We start from the raw sequence: 19,657 nt of genomic DNA, 5'->3' as shown, positions 1-19,657 counted from the left end.
TGAGGCCCAATTGAAAAGACTTTTTTTTTTTTAATATTCACAAATGAATAGTAAGCAAGCACGTTTTGACAAATACCAATTTATTATTTGTGTTTTCTAATTTAGATTAATGACAGTTTTATTTTGAATTCCGCAGATTATTTTAAAGGATTATTTTTAGAGCCAAAGCAAACTGAGTCTGCTTGTTGCCACGACTTGTCTTTAAGCTTTCTTTTTTTTTTCTCTTTGCTAATAAATTTCTCGACTTTATTTATGAGACAAACAGAAAAGCCAGCTCGTCAGTGTGCGCGCGCGTGCGCGTGATAAATAAATAGCGCGGCGTGTCCAAAGAGTCGCTGGCTCGCTCGCTATCCCTTTGAGGGCTCTCACTGCTCTTGACAAGCCTTTGTTTTCTTTAAATACACTCGAGACGCTGAGAATAGTAAAAAAAAAAAAAAAAAAACATGTTAAAATGTGACGATGACACATTGTGAAGATTTGTCTTTTCTTAGAACAAGTGCACCCCCCCCCTCCCGTTTCCCCTCCTTTTAAATCTGACCCACACGCATTCCGGCTTTTTGTTAGCGGTCATTACGAGAAACGACGCTCCGGTGGGGAGGAAAAAGAAAAGAAAGAAAAAGGGGAATTTCAACACCGGTTCTTTCTTCTATGTATATACTATATATATATGAAATTTAAAAAAAGTCTTTGTGTTCCACTTCTGTTTTGGCGGTCTATTGAATATCTCGATAAAAAAAACAACAACTTTGAAGTGAAACGTTGCTGAAATGAAAATTCGTAAGCTGGTTAACCTTGGTACTGATGCATTTCTATTTTATCGGTTATAATTTGTTTATGAAGAGAATCTGCCAGCGTTTTCTTTTAGTACAAAACAGATTTTAAGGCCAATTGTTGTTGTTTTTATTCTTAATGTTTAGCATTTGTGCCCAGCTATTCCCGACGCTTCCTTCTTCTTTGTCGGGGACGCACTGCGTGTTTGACCCGAGCCGGCGACGCCATTTCAGGCTGTGCGACCGAGCAGAGGGCCGCTATCGACAGCCGAGTAAAGTCAGGGGTCACGGATTAAACGCGACGGGGCGACGCATCGACCCCGGCCGTCCGTGCGTGCGGGACCTCGGCGGGATTTTCCCTTGGATGAGTCGGCCGCCCATGACAGAGGGTCAGCTTGGCCAGGCTGGTGAGATCAAACGTTTAGTCGCCCGTGCACTTTATTGGAACACGATTGGCAGCCGAATGCACACCTACCCATTTGTGGTTACAAAAAATGCATCGGTAAAAAAAGTTCGGAATAGTGGCTAGCGCTTGTGCAGCTAGCTTATTCCTTTTTAATGCCCTCCCTCCACGGGAAAACAGATCCCAGCCGCTCGGTTTGCTTTCGCAGAATTTTCAGCACGGATGACGACGGCGGTTTACGCGCATTTTTAAGCATCAGGCAGCTCGTGTTTATGAATCCGGGAATAGAAAAAAAAAAAAGCATCAAAAGTCTGCAGTCCTTCCTCGACTTGAATTATTAAAGGTGTCAATGTCGCACGCGCGCCATTTATAGTGTAAATTGACAAACTTTCTGGAAAACTACAACGGGAGCCGCCGAACGAGACTTGAAGAAGTCGGCTTTGATACCTCTCGGAGGAATACGCCGCGGCGAGGAAGTGAGACGGGATACAAAAAAAAAAAAAAAAAAACTGCACGCTAACTGGTTAAATCTATTTAAGAACCAAATGAGGTGACAGAATTATAGAAGGATTAAAAACAACCTTATTAATAACTTTGTAGGGAGATGTTTATTTAGAAATTCTACCACCTGAATTTAGTTTATTTTTGTAAGACCCTTGAAAAGGGGAGAAAAAAAAAAAGAAAAAAAAAAACACACATTGAGAACGACGCAGTCGGCGTAGCGTATGCATGAATTTGCCTCTTTCAATGTGTCGCTCGCTTTCTCACTCACCTTTGATGTGCACCCGAAAATGTCATCAGGCGTCAAGGAAGCCGTTTTTTTTTCTTTTTTCAATATATACTTCTCCGCCCGACCCCCACGCAAACTCGTATTTCCGCCCACCTCCCAATTTGCCGCCGCTCGCTCATCCCAAACAAGAAGACGTACGTACCGGTTTCCACGGCGATCTGGTAGCCGGCCTCGAGTCGTCGCGATGACCTTTCCAGCCTCTCTGTGTTGTCCAGCAGATGCGCTCTCTACAACAAAATGGAGCACACCGTAAGCACAATCGCAAACGTTGATCGAGGGACACGTTTCTTTTTGCCGATAACCTTCGCTGATGACAAACGTGATGGAATACGCAAGCATGTCGGGATGACAACGTGCCCTCGTCCAAAAACAACAATTTCAGATGTGTATTCGCGTCTTGCGTGTTTACACGAGCAGGGTCGGCGTTTGACGGGCTCTCTCATATTTTTTGACACTTTAAAACAACCAAAAGGAGTTGACGGCCACCGCATGAGCAAATAGGGGGGGGGGGGGTAAAATGCCGAGATTGGGTCGAGCTGTCAAAACACGTAGCGGCTAATCACTCAGAAGAGATGGGAAAAACACGAGGAGGGGGGGGGGGGGGCGAGTTGAAAATGAGTCGACACACTTTTCAAAGTTTGACAATAAGAAGAAGCGGATGGAGAGAACTCGGCTACCATCTTCTTGACGGATGTCGTTTCAAATAGCGGAGAGGCTTTCTCGTCCGGGGCAGGCTCAGGATGGAGGAAAGGAAGCAAATAGTGACTCGTTCGGAGAGCTCTTACGGTCAAGTATTATAACTCGGGAAGGGACCAAAGATAAAAAATTTTGTTCCGTGAGCTGTCACGAAAAGCTAGCCATTGCCGATATCAGGTATCGTTGGCTTTCGATGTCATATGTTTGGCCGTTAAGAAATACAGGGGGGGGGGGTATCGATATTGCGGGGGATCATAACGAGAACTGACAGGCTGCACTAAGAAATTCCTTGTCACGTTTTCTCACGCTGAAGTATCGACGACGGTGCTTAAGTTTAACGTGTGCTTGGTCAGGAAAGGAAGTCAACGTGTAAATCAAGATGCCACCGTGCATTCCTTCCAAATACGGGAGTTGCTTTTTTTTTTTTTGTCGGTAAATCAAGGGAAGGCTCGAGATGGATGGTGGTGGGGCGGTTTGGGGGGGGGGGGGGACAAGCGGCAAGAAGTGAGTTGTTTTTGGCGTGGAAGTGGGAGGCGGTGGCAGAGCTTTGGCGGCTGGCGCGTTTGGGCTATATAATGAGCCCCCGCGGAAGAGCCGAGTCGGCTCGGCTTGGCGGCGTTGAAGCCGACGCACCTCGACCGCGCGCGGCTGTGACAGAGTGGCGCACTCCCCCGGCTTCTTCAAAGAAGCCCAACTGATTAGTATGTTATCATTACCATTGGAAACGTGATTTTTCTATTCCCTCTTGGCAAAAGGTGACACGTCTCGGGGAGAGACGGCCGGTGGACTCGCTGCGATGGGAAACCACTTCAAAGACTTCTCCCCCTGAATCGCTCTCGCTTCTTTTCCTTCGTTCTGGGCCCGGTTGGGGGAGGCGGTGCGCCGGTGGTGGCAGACTACCGCGCATGTGTGTGTGTGTGATCATTAAGAATAATGCGCCCCGAGTTAGACGGCAAAAGAACCCGAGGCGAAAGGGTGAGGGTTCAGTCGCTAAGAATGCAATAATGACACGCCTAATAGTGACACAAGCCTACCGTGGGGGGGGAGAAAAAAGACTTTAAAAAATAGAATACCTCACTTAAGGCAAGACCATAAGAAGTCCTCGCCACTCTACGATATTGAATTTTACCAGAAGTGTGAATACAAAATTTGACGGATGGAATCTTTAGATATGTCGATTCATCATTTTGTTGGCTCGCACGGTATCGTAATCGATCGACTGTGACGAGAATATTTGAGCTGACGTCGCAAAGTCCAAATGGAAGGCCGACCCCAGCCTGTATAAAAAATCCAAAGAAATGACCTCGATAAAAAGAAGCGCCGATTCCTCCGCCTTTTTTTCATCTGACACCGACAATTTCTTCTGAGGAGGCGTGAAAATGATGTTGTTTTTTTTGTTTTGTAAGCGCGCACGGTGAGGCGCTCCTCAGTTGAAAGTTATTAAGAGGAAGCTCCGCAACAATGCAGCCGGAGCTCAAAAGAAATATCTCTCTATTTTCGCTCTTCTGGCTGATGTGTTGTTGTTTTGTTTTTTTTTTTCTCCAATATCAAACACGGGCGGTTTCTATCGCCATTTTCCAAAGTTCAGATGATTTCCTTATTATTTCAATAAGGGGCGGGGGAGGAGGGGGTGAGTCAAAGTGAATAATGATGACAGCTGTGATTCCGACTGACTGTGTGATCTTCCGCGCCGTTTGTTTGGGACTTGTAAGACGAGGAATTACAAGTGTCAAACAGCTGTGAATATGGCTGCTAAATATTTAAACATGTTTTGCAGCCGAAGAGAGAAGGCTGAAGAAGAAAAAAAAGTATCGTTTTATTTCCCCCCCTCTCTTTCTTTAAAGCCGAGCTTAAGTGCGTATAAGCTGCTCCCGCCTTTGAAGGCCGACGGCGATGAGGGGGACCCGATCCGGGCCCATTAGGCCGACGGAGCCGTCGGAAAAGGGGAGTCGACAGGTGAGGTAAACACGAGGTGTCTCCCGACCCCGAGGCGGGGAGGAAATTAACTCAAGTGTGGGAGGAAGGCAAAGGCAGGCAAACTCCGCCACAACTAAATAAAAGGGGAAGCCAAAAAACGGGATAACGGCGCATCCGGGCCTGCTGGGGTCGGCGCTCGTAAATTATGAATGGCTTTGAAAAGGAGCGCGGCGGCGAGAGAGAGAAAAGCAGCTGGAACGTTCAAAGGCTGCACCTGCTAAGAGAAGCCGCAGTCGCGAGGGCCCGAACGGAAATAAGACAAAAGTAAACGACGGCGTCAACGACTTATTGTATCGCGTGGTGGACGAGCGGATTCGCCTTTGGACGACGACGCTTCTTGAGATTGGCGCCAAAGTGTGCCGATGCTGGATAATGTGACCGGCGATTGGTCGGCGACCGCTCCGGTCTCGCCCGATACAAGATGCGTTCGTGGAGGTCAAATGGAAATTTGATGGCAAACAGTCAGAGAAGTACTTACCTCTTCGCGTAACTTTATCAACTGCATGATGACGAGAGCCGGGAAAAAGAAAAGGAGAGGGTGAAAAAGAAGATGTGAGAGGAAACAGTTGCAAGAAGAGAGACCCGTCACGCGGCAGCGCGCCCAAATTAACCTTGACGACGTTTCTGTTTGCACGCCGAGCGTTCGCAAATCAGCAGACAAACGCGCTAAACGCAGCCGAGCGCTGATTTTTTTTTTTTTTTTGCCGAACAAACAAAGATCAAGTCGTCGCGCTGTCACATAAAACAACGGCGCCAAAGTGGAGAGCTCCGCCTGGCAGGATCAGCTAGCATTAGCCGCCGAGTCACAGAAAGGCAATGCTCCACATTACGGTGAAAAAGTGTCAAAACATGGACTTTAGTGTCGCTCAAATGTCACTTTGGGTATTTTTTCGAGTTCGTCCAAATTTGCCATCGCCTCTTAAACACGCAATTAGTTTCAAGCAAACATGCTGCATCAGCATTTAGCTGCTATGCTGCACGCAAATAAAACATTCTTCCCAATTTTGGGGAATAGCTACTTTTTTTTAAGTTGTTTCTGAATGCGTGTGCTTTTACGGGTAAAAAGATAATATTTGTCTTGGGTCACTGCTAACAAGATACTGCTTCGTTCCGTCCGCACCGGCAGGTTGGCTGATTTAAAAGGGCAAAGTTTAAAACGACACGAAGGCGCTGTGGGGTGGGCTTATTGGATCCAAGCGTCGCTCAATGGCCCGCCAAACAAAACTTCTTCTCGGCTCGTTTGTGCCGCCTGACCGATTGTAAATCCTCACGGGAGGACTCGCACAAAAGCCCGCTTGAGATGTGCTTTTTTTGTTTTGTTTTTGTTTAAGCTTGATTTTCCTTCGCCCGATGACGTCTTTAGCGCGGCCGACGACCCGCTCGCATTGTGGAACGTCGTGAATGTCGTAATTATGCCGTCTTCGGCTTGTGTTTTTGTGGCGCCAACCAACCAACCAACCAACCAACCAACCAACCAGCCAGCCAGTATTCAAAATTGCACTGCTGCAATTTTTCTATTATGATAATCAGCATTTTTTTTTTCCCCAAACAAAAGATTTTTTCCCCCCCCCCCTTCCCCATCGCCCCTCACCCCAATACGGAATTCGACACAAGTGGTAATGCGCTTCCTTTGTAGCTCGGGAAAAATCTGGTCGGTGCCGGCTGAAACCGGCGCAATCTCTCGTGGCCAAGCCTTCTGCTGCCACTGAAATCGAAACTATTCGGCGTGTCGTTTATGTGTGCGTGTGGAAGGAAAAAAAAACAAAACGAAAAAGACGGGGAGGGCGAAAAATGTGCCTAGCACGTGATAGCGCCAATTCCGTCTCTGCCGGCGTACAGATAACGAAGAAAAGTCCGACTCTATTAAACGGTCCTTTAGCCATTATCGCAAGTTGGGACGCCGGGACGTTATTTCCTTAAGCTGGAAATCCTTTCGCCTTGTAAGCGGCGCATTTGTGAGCCGTAATGACGGGCGGTGGGGCGAGGGCGACGGGGCGAGGGCCTCTGCCATAGCGTCCGGGCTCCCGTTTAACAAATGACCGGCAATTAAATTGACCCCACTTTGCCCCCGCCCCCTCTCCCCATCTGGTTGGACAAATTTTTTTTTTTTGTAAATACTCTGAATACTTGACAATTATGTTCAATGCAAAACCAGGCCAAGGAGAAGTTTTACGATGGAATATATACTCGCATTGTGTATTTTTTAGGATTATTGAGAGCGCAAATAATAATTTAAAAACATAAATTCAAATTGTTGAGTTTGTTTTACATGAAGGATGTTGTGTTCCATAGAAAAAAACCAAATAATTTAAAAACATAAATTCAAATTGTTGAGTTTGTTTTACATGAAGGATGTTGTGTTCCATAGGTGTTTCAAAGATGCATTCAAATAATAATAACAATGTGTATGAATTATGGAGAAATGTTTAAATTATGCGTAAGATGTAATGTTTAGTATATTTTAAAACATTTATTGTGTGAAGTATATATTTTAGTATATATATATTTTTAAAGAATTTAAAATGCATTTCCTTCAAGTCCAACAAAATGTTATCAATTCATTGGGCATTTTCTGTGATAGTTTGTGTTAGATTGCCTTTATGATTCGAGTCATACGCAAAAAAATAAATAAGAGACCAAAAATGATCTTTTTTTAGTACTTTGACCATTTTTCATTTTCTGTAAATTAATGCTAGAAATCAAAATTATTTTTATTGGAGGGGGGGGGTAAAGCAAATGATCATTTTGCAGTTGTCTGTTAATTTTTTTCCAAGCTGTATAAAAAGCTATTTTTAAACTTTTTCTTGTTGACGGGCAGCCGTCAGCGTCTCCGTGGTGACATCGGTGACAGCCGATCTTTTTTTCCTCGTGTGTGCGTCACTTTGGTGTCTCGCTAATTTGCCGGAGAAATATGCATCTCAATTACGCGGCCTGTTTTGGAGCACGCGCGCACACACACACGTATGTTTGGAAGATGGTGAATCATCATTGAAATGGTAATGAGGGAATGTTAAGGAAGAAGAAAAAAAAAACATGCCATATTTTACTTTTAAATATAATGTCATTGAGATTTGGACGAATGCAATTTTGCATTTCGAATGGTCACAATGTTTCAAAGAGTCAAAATTGTTTTGCTTTTTAAAAGATGATGAAACATATTTTGCACTTTGAAGACAATTGCAAAAAAATCTGTGATTGAATATATTTGACAAAATTGTTAGACATTTAAGGACAACAATATATTTTTTTTTTATGAAACGCACCATATTATGTGAGGCTTTTTGTTTTATCATTTAAAAAAAAACTCACTTGGAACAAGATTTGAAATGCAAAAAAAAAAAAAAAAAAAAAATATATATATATATATACACTGCAACATACAATGTGGTATTAATTATTAATGTAATATTAAATGTATATTTTTTTTCATCAGTGCTCATTTTCTTAGCCGCAATCCAATAGTCAACCAAATCAATTTTTTCTATTTTGCTGATAAAAAAATATAGTACGAGATTTCAAATGCAAAACTAGGTCAAGGGGGAAAATAAGCATTTTACATTTTGCAGGCTCATTATTATGATAGTTTCCCAAACTTCCAAAGTCAGTTACACGATTTTTTCACTTTCAAAAGATTTGAATTTGTGACAAACACTGCTCATTAATTTAACGAGAATTTGGATTCATTTTCTGGGACTATTTTAAGAAGACACGATTTGTTTTGCAAAGAAGCCGATCCGATGTCCATTTTGTGTTTGCGGGTCTATTCTGGGGCGATACCCAGCTGCGCCGCGACTGCGCTTTGCTATTGAAGCGCCCCTTTGCATTGTGCGCGCGGGTGCCGGCAATCTGGCCGGTCCCATGCCCCGCGTCGGCCCGGCTTTGCATTAAACAGTGTTGCTTCCGCATGACTTGGTGACAATACGCCAGCGACGTTCTCAGATCTGGCAAGGATGAGGGGAGCCCACCCCGAAAGCGACCAGGCCCCCCCCCCCCCCCCACCAACCCCCTAGGCCCTGGAGTTGGCCTCCCGCACCGGTCGGCGGCCGGTCGGGCCGGGGCTGATTAGCGCCTCACCTGGCTCTCCGAGGAGCTGGCGTCGTCCCCCAGGAGCTCGTTGCGCACTTCGTCACTGTAGGCGATGCGTGACCTTTTCTGCCGGGAGGAAAGAAAAAAAGAAAAGAAAAGGGGAGCAGGGGAGGGGCAAAAAGGAGAGAGCAAGTGGAGAAATAAGCTTTAGTGCTGTTGTTTTGTGCATTGAGGAAAAAAAAAAAAAAAGAAGACGAAAGCAAGAAGGCATTCCTTAAGCACGAGGGCCCCCTAATGGAAATGGGCCACAAAAAAACAACAACTTCTGGACCGGCAAAATGCAACCATTTGTGATTTTGAAGTTGAAAGCCAGGTTAGCTAACCAAAACAGCAGCACCTTTCTTTTGTCATCTTCTTTTAATGACTATTGTTGTTATATTTACATTGTATATTTAATATACTGGTCTTATAAAATATATAAAGAGGGCTGTGTGGGTTCAAAAGGAATCAATTGTTGCACAAAATTGGTCCCAGCTAGGGGAGGGGCAGGGAAGGAGGATCTAGGAGGTAAACTTGTGCCACGCGGGTACTGCCCGCATGAATAAAACCAAATCACGACGAGTCAGTGGGACAGCGAGAGCGTGTGCGAGCGGCGCTATTACGAGGAAGTCGCACTTGTCAGCACTAAATCTTTTGGTGGGAGGGGGCACCGGAGGCTCGGCTGTCACCGCTGTCATCCCGCTGCACCGGTGGGCCTTCATAAGAACGCCGATGCTAAGACTCAGACAGGGAATAATTCATCAGCCGCTGGCGTGGGGTTGCACAGTCTCGACAACAACCGTGTCCAAAAACTGAGAGTGTGTGTGTGTGGGGGGGGCAAACACACACAAAGACAGCAAGTTGACAAGCGGCTGCAGGAGTGGGCTGGCGACAGAGCGCTTGTTTACAGACGCCCCGGCCCGTGGAAATACACAGTGTCGGCGCGCTCGCCTAAACTGAGCGTGCGGCGACAGCACGCACGCTAAAACTGTTTACCCAGACGCGTTTGCACCACCAACATACAACCCCCTCCCCAGCCCGCCCGCACGAACCTGTCGCTGCCTTACTGCTGTTTTGGGAAGAAAAAAAAAATCTAAGACAAAAAGCATGACAGTAGTTCTGCAGTTAATGTCTTGCCGCCACATAGATATAAGGTCATGTTTTGATTTAATAAATAGTGATTGTTTTTTCACATTTTCAAGACAAAAAGTTTTAATTTTAGGGGGAAAAAAAAATCTTTTTTGAGGAATACTTTGGGTGAGAATTTTGGGATAATAATTCAAGATAAAAAGTCAGACGTAAAGAAGCAATCTTGAATATTTACGACAACTATTTTGAAGCAAAACTTGAAATTAATTTTTCAGAAAATAACACTTTAAATATTGATGTTTAATTATTTTTTTTAACACAACCAAGATGGTGATGGTGTGCGGTGGAAGTGCAAACTAAGTGGACACTGCGTTTCAATCCCACACATCAAGACTTGTCAGCATCAACCTTGTGAACTCGCTAAAGCGCTCCTGATTTAGCAGAGAAATAAAGCAAGCAAAAAAATAAATAAAAAAAAAACCCCGCCCCCGTCTTGCATTTAAGTGGAGCTTCATCATAAAGAGCCCGGGCGCAACTTAGGGGGAGCGCCGACTTGCAGCCGTAATTGAGACGGGGAAGCGTCGCGAGCGCCATTGATTCGGATGCCTTCAAAAACAACAAACGGCGACGCGAGATGTTTCTAAATAGCTGCTTGGGTGCGAATGAGACGGCTGACAAAGGCAAAAAAAGCTACAAAAGGGCGGGAAAATGTCAGCGCAATGAAAGCGTCGCCGGCGCGTTTGCATTCCCCCTCTGGAAAACAAGGCGTCCCCCAATGATTAGCACCTTGCCATTTCATGTCAAACAGCAACTCGGGGGCCGCCGTTTGCGCTTTAATACGCTGACACGCTTGATAAGAAGCAGACAAATGTTGAGGAAATCTGCAAAATGATTAGACAAAAAGTCGACACACACCTGTTTAAATGGCAAAACTGGGGTGTGTAGACTTTTTATACCGCCTCAAGATGGCTACACAGTAAATAAATCTTATTCTTACGAAAAAGAATGGTCGCTTATAAAGGGGGAGTTTTTTTGTTTTTTTTTTAAACCTTTTCAAAGGTCTGTCTTTTGTCACTTTTCTAATCTTAGGTGAGAATTTTGGCATCTTATTCCCAGAAGCGCGCACCAGAAACAGTACAAAGCTACGTCTTTAACTTGATACAAGAACCTTCAAAACAGCACCGCCGCGCACGGGTTGGTGTCCTGTCAAAAAAAAAAAAAAAATGAAGGGATGACAAGGAGAGCTATGCAAAAAAACAAAAAAAACAAAAAACATTCTTCATCAGCCATCAAAAGATAATTACAGATACAGGCATAATATTCATATCAGATATGCTAATCTGTTTTGCATAATCCTCCGTGCACATTATTCCACAATCGCAACATGGAATTTCTATTTCGAGAAAAAACGTTTTGCACTTTTCCGTCATTTATTGGAAGAGTCGCTTTGCAATCTGTCAGTGAAGTCTTAGGTCTGTTGAGAAAACAAAAAATATCTTTCAGAAAAACATTTTGAGATACGAGTAACATTTTGGAGAATCAAATTGTTTTTTCCCCGAGTGGAATCGGAAAAAATAAATAAATAGCTTTTTGCCTTTTGCTGCCGTGTCCAAAAAAAACATCTGGCATAGCTGACGGAAATAAAAGCAACATTTCATGTGAGCTATGCAAACGATTTTTGCATAATCTCCATTCCGGGGTGCGATCGTTATTATTGTTGAAATCTCCCGGCACATTCCGAGCATTTTTAATGATTTCCAAAGTACGACTGCCCTCCAAGCGTTCTTTGTGCCTTTTACCCGCAGCCACGAGTGACACCGGGACAATTGCAAATAATGGCGTGCGCCCGCAAAGCCGGTGACAAAAATATAAACAGTTCATTAGATGGGGGGGAATAAAAGGCGTGGAGAGAAAAATGGAAGGAAAAAAAAATAGCCAGGGGCAGAGTGTAATGAGGGGCCCTGAAGTTGCGAGCTCTGTTTGGTGGCTGCTGGCATGGCGTGAAGTGCAATTAAGCGCGTTGGCTGCGAGGTGGCACCTTCCGTCGCCTCCCAACAGGAATGTCAGCAAAGGGACATTTTTTTTTTTTCAACATAACTCCCAGCGCCTCCTTTGTGACAATTTACAATATTTTATTCCAAATAACTTTCTATCCAAATATTCTTTTTTTCCTTGAAAATCAGACTTTATTTTTGTCCCTTTCTTATTGAGTGTAGGTTCCTCTTCATCATCCAAAGTGGAAAGCGAGCAAGATGTAAGAGGGGTGGGGGGGTCATTTGTTTTATTTGCGTCTCCGACGATGGGCTACTGTACACGGGAAATAAAATTGAAACAAAAAGAAGCGTGTGAGAGAGCCTCCTCGGGGGAGAAAGGCGACGACGGCGAAGTAAAGAGGAGCCGGGCGCCTCAGATGACAGCATGGGGGCCCCTCTCATTAGCTCACAGGTTGGCGCCTGCCACGAAAATGCAAAAGTCTGCCCCCCCCCCACCCACACGCACGAACGCACAAAAATAAAAATCATCAAGTGCAAAAAGTGAGGTGACTTGCGTTTGTTTTCGGGCCTCCATTTCACTTAAAGTGACCAACGTGTATCAGAGACGGGAGTAAACAGCGTCCCCCCCCAGGGGGTCCGTAGGGGGGCTTTCAAGCTTGCAACCGTGTGATAGCAGCAAGCCGCCGAGTCATTTGAGGCCTTAACGAGTGGCCCGAAGACGACGACAAGCGGCGGAGTGCCGACCCGACGCAATTTGAAGGAGCGCTTTGATTGAAGGAGCTCTCCCGGATCACTTACTCTCCATTAAACCCGTATTAAAATATGGAGGTGCGCCTAATGAAAAATCAAAGGCGCCCCGTTTTGTTTCCTCGCGCGCTACGGACGTGAAAAGGCGGGAGAGCGAGACGGGAGGATTCGGGAAATGGGGGCGAGGTGCTGCCGGTGCCGAAGCCAGGCAGACAGCGTCGGTTCACGGGAGGGAATCGATAGAGCAGAGCCGTCGGGAGGGAGAGGCGGGGAGGGGGCTACTGGGGGAATAAAGCGGGCCTTCCCGGGTCAGCACCGGAGAGAAAGGTGAGATTACAGCAAAGTGGAGGAGGGATTTTCCTGACGGGGATGCCGGCTACCTGGCAAGCCCGGCAACCGGCGTCCCATTAGCCCGTGGCTACCTGTGCAGCGTTCACACAACAACACACAGACATTTCCACCTCACCCCCCCCCTCTTTTTTTTGTCGAAAAGCAAAGAAATACCTTCACTTTTAACCCATTCCTCCACTTTGGAAGGAGGCTGACTTCTGACCTCCATTTGTGATTCATTTCTTGTTTGATGTCTATTCTCAGGCTCTTATCTAAAATTGAAAACTGTCATGAAGAAGAAGAAAAAAAAAACTAGACACAAAAGGCGCGCAAGCTGCTCTGGGTGTGCGTGTGTCTGCTTTTTTTTAATAGTGCAAAATTAGATATTTTCTTTAATATTTGACTCAATAGATAATCTAATTTTTCCTGTATTTTATTTTTCTACATGACTTATTCTCAAAATATATTAAAAAAAAGTCCCTCAACAATCCTTAATATTTGATCTGAAAATTTTGTTTTTCCTAAAAATGTGCATTCTCTGCTACATACTTTTGTTTCACTCAAAAAAAAAAAATTAAATTAAATAAAAAATCTATGAAAAAAATGAATTAGAGACGACAGTGGAATGGAGTTTCTGGAACATCTGGCACTTTGGAAGGAGGCTGACCTCTGACCTCCATTTCTGATTCATTTTGTGTTTGATGTTTCTTCTCGGGCTCTTATCTAAAATTGAAAACTGTCATGAGGGGAAAAAAAAAAAAAAAGCGAGACACAAAAGGCGGACACATTGGTCCGTGCGAGGACTATCTTGGCTTTTCTTGTAACGTGACCGCCGTCGCTCACCAACGGCTGCCTTGATTAGCATAAGAATCCAACGGCGGCGCGCACATCGGGACTTAGCCGGATGATTATCGCGACATATTGAGATGTTACTTTGTTATTTCACATGGCGGACAGGACACATTCACATGCTGATGAGAAGACCCTGCGCCCCCCCCCACCTTACGCCCTTCCAGTATGCACGCTCCTGAAGCACTTTCCGGGGGGTCTTGTCTTGAAATTTGCAACAATAGGACAGTTTTGATGGACCAAAAAAAAAAAGTCAAACCACGGTACTACGAAACCGCTACAAAATGAAAATAACGGTCAAGGCGTTGGCAGATTGCAATTTGGCAGGAAAAAAAAAAAGACTCCAAAAGGGTGTTTGCTCATTAGACACACTTAGGATGAGATGCAGAGAGCCAATTTAATTGTTTAAAAAAAAAAAAATTCTTTACACGAACCCTCTTTCTGTTATTCAAAAAGCAAAAAAAAAAAAAAAAAAAAGCGGGAGAGAAGCCAATGATTCATAATATATTTCATGAATACTTCATGAACCCCCCCTACTTAAGCCAGTCTTGGCAAAGAAAAAAAAAAAACCTATTGTCACCTATTCTAGTATCCGCTTGTCAGCACATGACTGGGGAGCGGGTGTCACATGTCACTTGTGGTTTGCGGCGCTGAACGGGACGGGCTGCAGACACCGGGCCGGGGGTAGGATGGCGAAGAAGAAAGCGATGCGCTAGTTGGGCGGGCGGAGAAGGGGGGGGGGTGTTATCATATCATCGCCCTACGTCTTTATGTTTCCCTCCCTTATTATCTACCCCCCCTCCCCACTCACGGCAAGTCACTCAATCACACGAGCCCCGAGGACAGCGCGGGGACCCTGGGAGGGCCTTTTTTTTTTTTTGCACAGCCAGACGAGCGTCTGAAAGGTATACCGATCGCTGTCAGCGAGCGTGCGACTTTCGAGGGGCTGCGAAAGAGATAAGCGAGAGAGGAGAACGTTTTGCAGGCTAACAAACAAACAAAAAGGCCGCGGGCCATCGAGACGAGTGTCGCGTGAAGACATCACGTGGTCGATGATGCGCTAAAAGAACAGCCGCGTTGACTTAAGAATCACATTTTTGAGGTTTTTCCGAGAGGAAGCTCCTATTTTCGAGTTATTCTGCGTCCTTGGGCTTCCTTGAAAGACGCTTTCCCAATCTGAGGAATGATTCGTCATCTTACGATCATGAAACATGTTTATTAGCACAGACATCAAATCGGGATGGCAAACGTGCTCGGCGTCAAGACGGTTCTTTGTGCGACAACGTCCTCCGAGCTCGATTTGACCCGCCGCCGACATTTAAATATCAAATCCCGGAAAATAAAGTGCAAGCGTCGTGGAGAAAAAGGGGCTTATCCGCTAACTTGTTCAAGACGAGCCCCGACGCGACAAATCCGCCAAAGAGGCGAAGGACGCAAGTGTCCGACAACAAGATCCGTTTGTTTACATCTTAAATCTCGCCCGGCGAGCCGCGAGCGCTTCGACTTTTTTGATGGCGCCGCCGGAAGCATGAAAAGAGACAATCTGCTTTGGAATTAAAACAAGCGAGACAGCGGCGGCGGCGTTAAAAGCAGTCGACTCGTGTCCGTCCGTCATGTCCGAGGTCAAAACAGCAAGATGCCTTCATGGCGGATTACAACAATGCGAGTGTGTAACGGTGTGGAGACGACAGCTCGGCTTTCAAATTAAGATGGAAAAATAAAAATGACATTCAAAACTTTCTGTTTTTCGGTCAAGCCGCCGCAACCTTGACTCGTCCCCGACCGCTAATTCCACACAGAAAAAAAAAGCCTGTGAATCTTCATGCTGACAAACGTGAGGACTAAATAACACGGCTGCTGGGAACATCAAGAAACAAAAATCAGGACATAAAATAAATATCTGTTTTCCCAAGAGGGGACAAATGCACGTCAGTGAAGTGTTGCAACTTTTTTGCAGGCTCACAATGATTTCGCATTTGCTCCAAAAGTTCGTGCCAGGAGCGTGATCCACTCTGAAGAAACAAACGCCTTCCCAAAAGCTACAAAATGCCAGGCAGCGTTTAAAAGGAGGCCATTTATGAGCTCCCTTACGGAGCAATTAGCGGCGTTATGACACAAAGTGCGCCACTTTACCTCGTTGATTTTTTTTTTGCGAGGAACGTTCACCCGCTTTGCAGTGAACCGATTACATTTTCCCACAAAGCGCGGGAGAGGGGGGGCATTTGTTAAACACACATAAGGTGTCGTTTGAAAGCGGAAGTTATTTCGAGAAGGTCGCCGACGAAACCGATAGAGCGCAAAAAAAAAGAAAGGCGCACAAAGAAAGTTGTATGGGCGCCAACATTCTATTGGGCTCATCCACCGATCTGGCAAACAAAGTGCCGCGCGTTTCAAGGTTGGGCTTTGGAAAGGCATTAATTACCTCCCCGGGCGGACATTGGAGCCCGCTTTTTTTTATTTCCAAATGAAAAGGCGCAGTGGCAGATCCCACTTGACCGTGACTGAAACGCTAAACAAGAGACGGGAGGGAAAAAAAGGTGAGTATAATGACGCGCCGACTGCAACGGAGGCCTCACTGAAGTGAAGTAGATAATTATGTAAGTAGGGAAGGGGAGGGGGTCACGGCGGCCATCTTTGAATAAAATCGCACACGCGCGCTAATTATGACGGCGGATTGAAAAGAAGCGTCTGGACGAAATGATATCGGGCTCACAAAGGGCTACTCTGGCTGCGGTCTGAACTGGATCTGATCAATGACGGCTCCCTTCGACTCATTGTGAGAGAGGAAAATAGCGGGCCGCTTCTTAGGCCGACGCCACCTTGACCACCGCCGGCCCCCGCTTCCCACTTGAGCGCCGAGCATCACTCGGCGTGTTTAATGACTGCCGATGAACCTTTGGAAAAAGTCAAGGATGCGCAAATCCAAAGAGAAATTAAGTTTTTGGGTCACTAGGTGGCGGTACGTTACAAAACGAGCGTGAAATCAAATTCTGAAGACAGAGATGTTTTCATACTTTAGTCCCGCAAGGACACTGATGTAACATTATTTCCACATCTCTTTTCCAAAGAGAGGAGATCAAGCAAAGCAATAAGAGGATGTCGTTTATCATCAGACATTAAAAATAAAAGGGCCGCGTGATTTGCGAAATGGAGCCCAATATTGTCCTTGTCGTGAACTTTTTAGATTCTTGGAGCAACGTCGCCATCAGCCGGAACAAAAGAGCAACAGGCAAACTGGCAAGCGGGGATGTTTACGAAATCTTTTCAATTCATTCAATTCTTTTAACCTAAAATGATGCCAGAAGATTTTTTCTTTGCAATTTTGATTTAAAAAAGAAAAAGAAAAAATAGCATGGTACAGTGTTGCACTTTATCAGAAAGACATGATATTTTTTGAATCTGAATTTTGTTTTCCAAATAGCAATTATAAATCCATTTTTGTCATCACTAATGCAGACTATTTCACGGCTGACATCTCATTGCATTTAAACGTCAAAAGCCATCCCAGTCTTGACAAGTGATCATTCTAAAAGCAAAAAAGGGAAAAAGGAAAAAAAAAAAACGTCGCGTTGTTGCCGAGACGCAGCAGACACGTGCGGACCCCCGCCGTCCCCGCTGGGACACAGCACCGGGCTCCTTTGAACGCGGCGGGCTCTGTTTACCCGATAGATTTGATGAGATTAAGCCAACGTCGGGCCTCCTCTTTGCCTGATCAAAGCGGCGGTTGAGAGGCACCCCTTTTCTCTGCAGAGCGCATCCGTTCGGGTCGTTTTTCATGACACCCTTTACGTCGGTCCTACTCAATATGTGCAACGCCGGCTCCCTCTAGTGGCCAAACACTACCTGAGGACAGTTCCATTGTTTTTAACCTTTTAGTAATTTTCTTTGTGACTAGCAAGAATGCTTAAGCATCACTACTGTCATGCTTTCGTATTGTAAAAAGATGGATTTTTTTAAAAATTTGATTATTAAATCAATAGAAAAAAAACGATGAACAAATAATCGTTACGGGCGCATCAGTCTAACAGGCGCCGCCACGAGTACTTACAAAGTCCTTCTCCAACTTCTCCACCTCCTGCTTGTAGCTCTTCAGGCGGCCGTTGTACATGGCTCGGCTCTGGACTGGAATCTCCCGCACCTCCAGGTCCATCTGCTCCAACTGCCGAAATCATGGCATTCAAAAATCAATACACTGCTTTCACGTGAAAAGTCGTTTTTGACCAGAAATAGTAGGACGGAATATGCAGTATTGACCAATTTTGGGGCAAAGTTGTAACTCGTTACAGTACCTTATTTGCTCAATTTTGACTTGTCTCGGGGGAAGGCTCATTCTTGCCTCACAAACAAAGCAGTGACAGCTCTGACGTTGATAATCCGAGTCCACTATGACGTTAATTTCGGTCGATATCATCAAAATTGATAATTAATTACAATGGAAAGTTTTCAATTAGGCAAATTCCCGGAGTTTTGCCAGCCTTCCTGTCGCACCGCACATCTGTGTACTTTGTCAGTTTGATTTTGTTTACATATGGCGTGACGGCTCTGGAAATAGTCAACTTCAGCAAAGCACAAAAGTGGCGTGCTGTTAATTACGCACGTTGGCGCGTGGATCACAAAAGCGTCACTCATCTCGCCACCGTGAGAGTTGCGACGGGAGGAACACGCCGACAAAAAAATCCGTGCGGATGAGGCGCAAGTGCATTTGATGCGTGACTAATCACCGTGACATAAGCAGACAATTTGTCTCCTGTCAGGCTCGTTTGCGTGAGGACTCCCGCTCGGCTTGAAACGTGTCACGGCGAGTGTCGCTTAAAAAAACAAAAACAAGCACATTAGCGCAAAAAAAAAAACAGTGGGGGAGCCTCCTCGACGGTTGACGTTTCCCGCTCGGTTATTTGGGAAATGGAAATGAGCCATCAAAGACGTACCAACTCTCTGACTTCTTCAAGCTGTTTGTCGACATTTAGAACCAGCTGCGTTTTCTCTTCTGAAAGGGAAGAAGAGGAGAAGACATATTGATCAGGAGACGCTTGGTGACAACAGACCACCCCCTCGCCCCCCCTCCGCACGAGGTACCAATAATGGAATTGGTTGGGGGAGGAAAAAAAGAACACATTTGAAGCTATATTTACACATTGGCGGCGTGTCGTTATTGCAGCACGCGACAGAGAACTTTCTTGGCAGACAATTCATTTATTTAAATCCAACTCAATCACTGTAATCCAGATTATACATGAGACTCAATCTCAGGTTCAATTTTCAACCCCAAATTTTCCTTTGCTGTTTCACTGCGCTTGGTGTAGAATGGAGCAATTACATTTCCAAATTGATTTCCCTTATTATAGTTGACTTCTGACTCAATTTGTAATTGTAAATTTGATTCATTTCCATGTTTAATTGCCAGTTTGATGTGTTTCTGATTTGAATCTTCCTGTCTGTCCTCCTACATTTGGTATTGATAGGAATAATGCTAAATTGAGGGGAGGAGCTTTATTAACTCGTTATTACATCTTTTTCTGTCATTTCTCTCAGCAAAATATGCTATTTATTCATGGGTATGGGACTTTTGCTGACATGTTTTATGACATTATTGAACAATGAAATTTACAACCACTCATAAAGAACGATATTTGGTGTGAACAACACATTAGCTAGCTTTGCCACTTGGCGCGAAACAACGCACTCCTACCTCCACTCAGTTTGGGAATTCTCCCAATTTTGTTGGTCACTTCTGCCGTAACGGTTCCAAAGTCTTGCTCGTAGGCTTCGAAGTCTGAAGACATGACGTCGTGTAGTTTAAATGGAAGTTCTCTTCGGAGGTTTCACACTCTCAATAATAAAAACAGCAGTGCTCGGGTGTCTTCTCTTCCTTGTGTGTCAGTAAAATATGTCCGGCAAGGCACTGATCCATTTGTTTATTTATTTATGTTTTCTATAACTGCAAATC

General features: G+C 45.0%; 1 protein-coding gene across 2 annotated transcripts in view; it reads right to left on the bottom strand.

Moving 5' to 3' along the window:
• vti1a (vesicle transport through interaction with t-SNAREs 1A) overlaps positions 1-19,589 on the bottom strand; it is a 49,796-nt gene extending 30,207 nt beyond the window's left edge. For both annotated transcript variants that reach the window (XM_085904114.1, XM_085904113.1), the window contains exons 1-5: positions 19,400-19,589; positions 18,639-18,697; positions 17,759-17,869; positions 8,711-8,788; positions 2,106-2,190 (exon numbers count right to left, since the gene is read on the bottom strand). In XM_085904114.1, coding sequence (XP_085760240.1) covers positions 2,106-2,190; positions 8,711-8,788; positions 17,759-17,869; positions 18,639-18,697; positions 19,400-19,493 — 427 coding nt within the window. In that variant the 5' untranslated portion in view covers positions 19,494-19,589. The remainder of the gene's footprint in view (positions 1-2,105; positions 2,191-8,710; positions 8,789-17,758; positions 17,870-18,638; positions 18,698-19,399) is intronic.
• Positions 19,590-19,657: the final 68 nt, after the last annotated feature.

The sequence above is a fragment of the Syngnathus leptorhynchus genome, chromosome 22 (assembly GCF_054491065.1).
Source record: "Syngnathus leptorhynchus isolate UIUO chromosome 22, UIUO_Slep, whole genome shotgun sequence".
Taxonomy (NCBI): domain Eukaryota; kingdom Metazoa; phylum Chordata; class Actinopteri; order Syngnathiformes; family Syngnathidae; genus Syngnathus; species Syngnathus leptorhynchus.
Note: the sequence above shows the minus strand (reverse complement) of the source record. Positions and strands in the feature narration are given on the sequence as shown.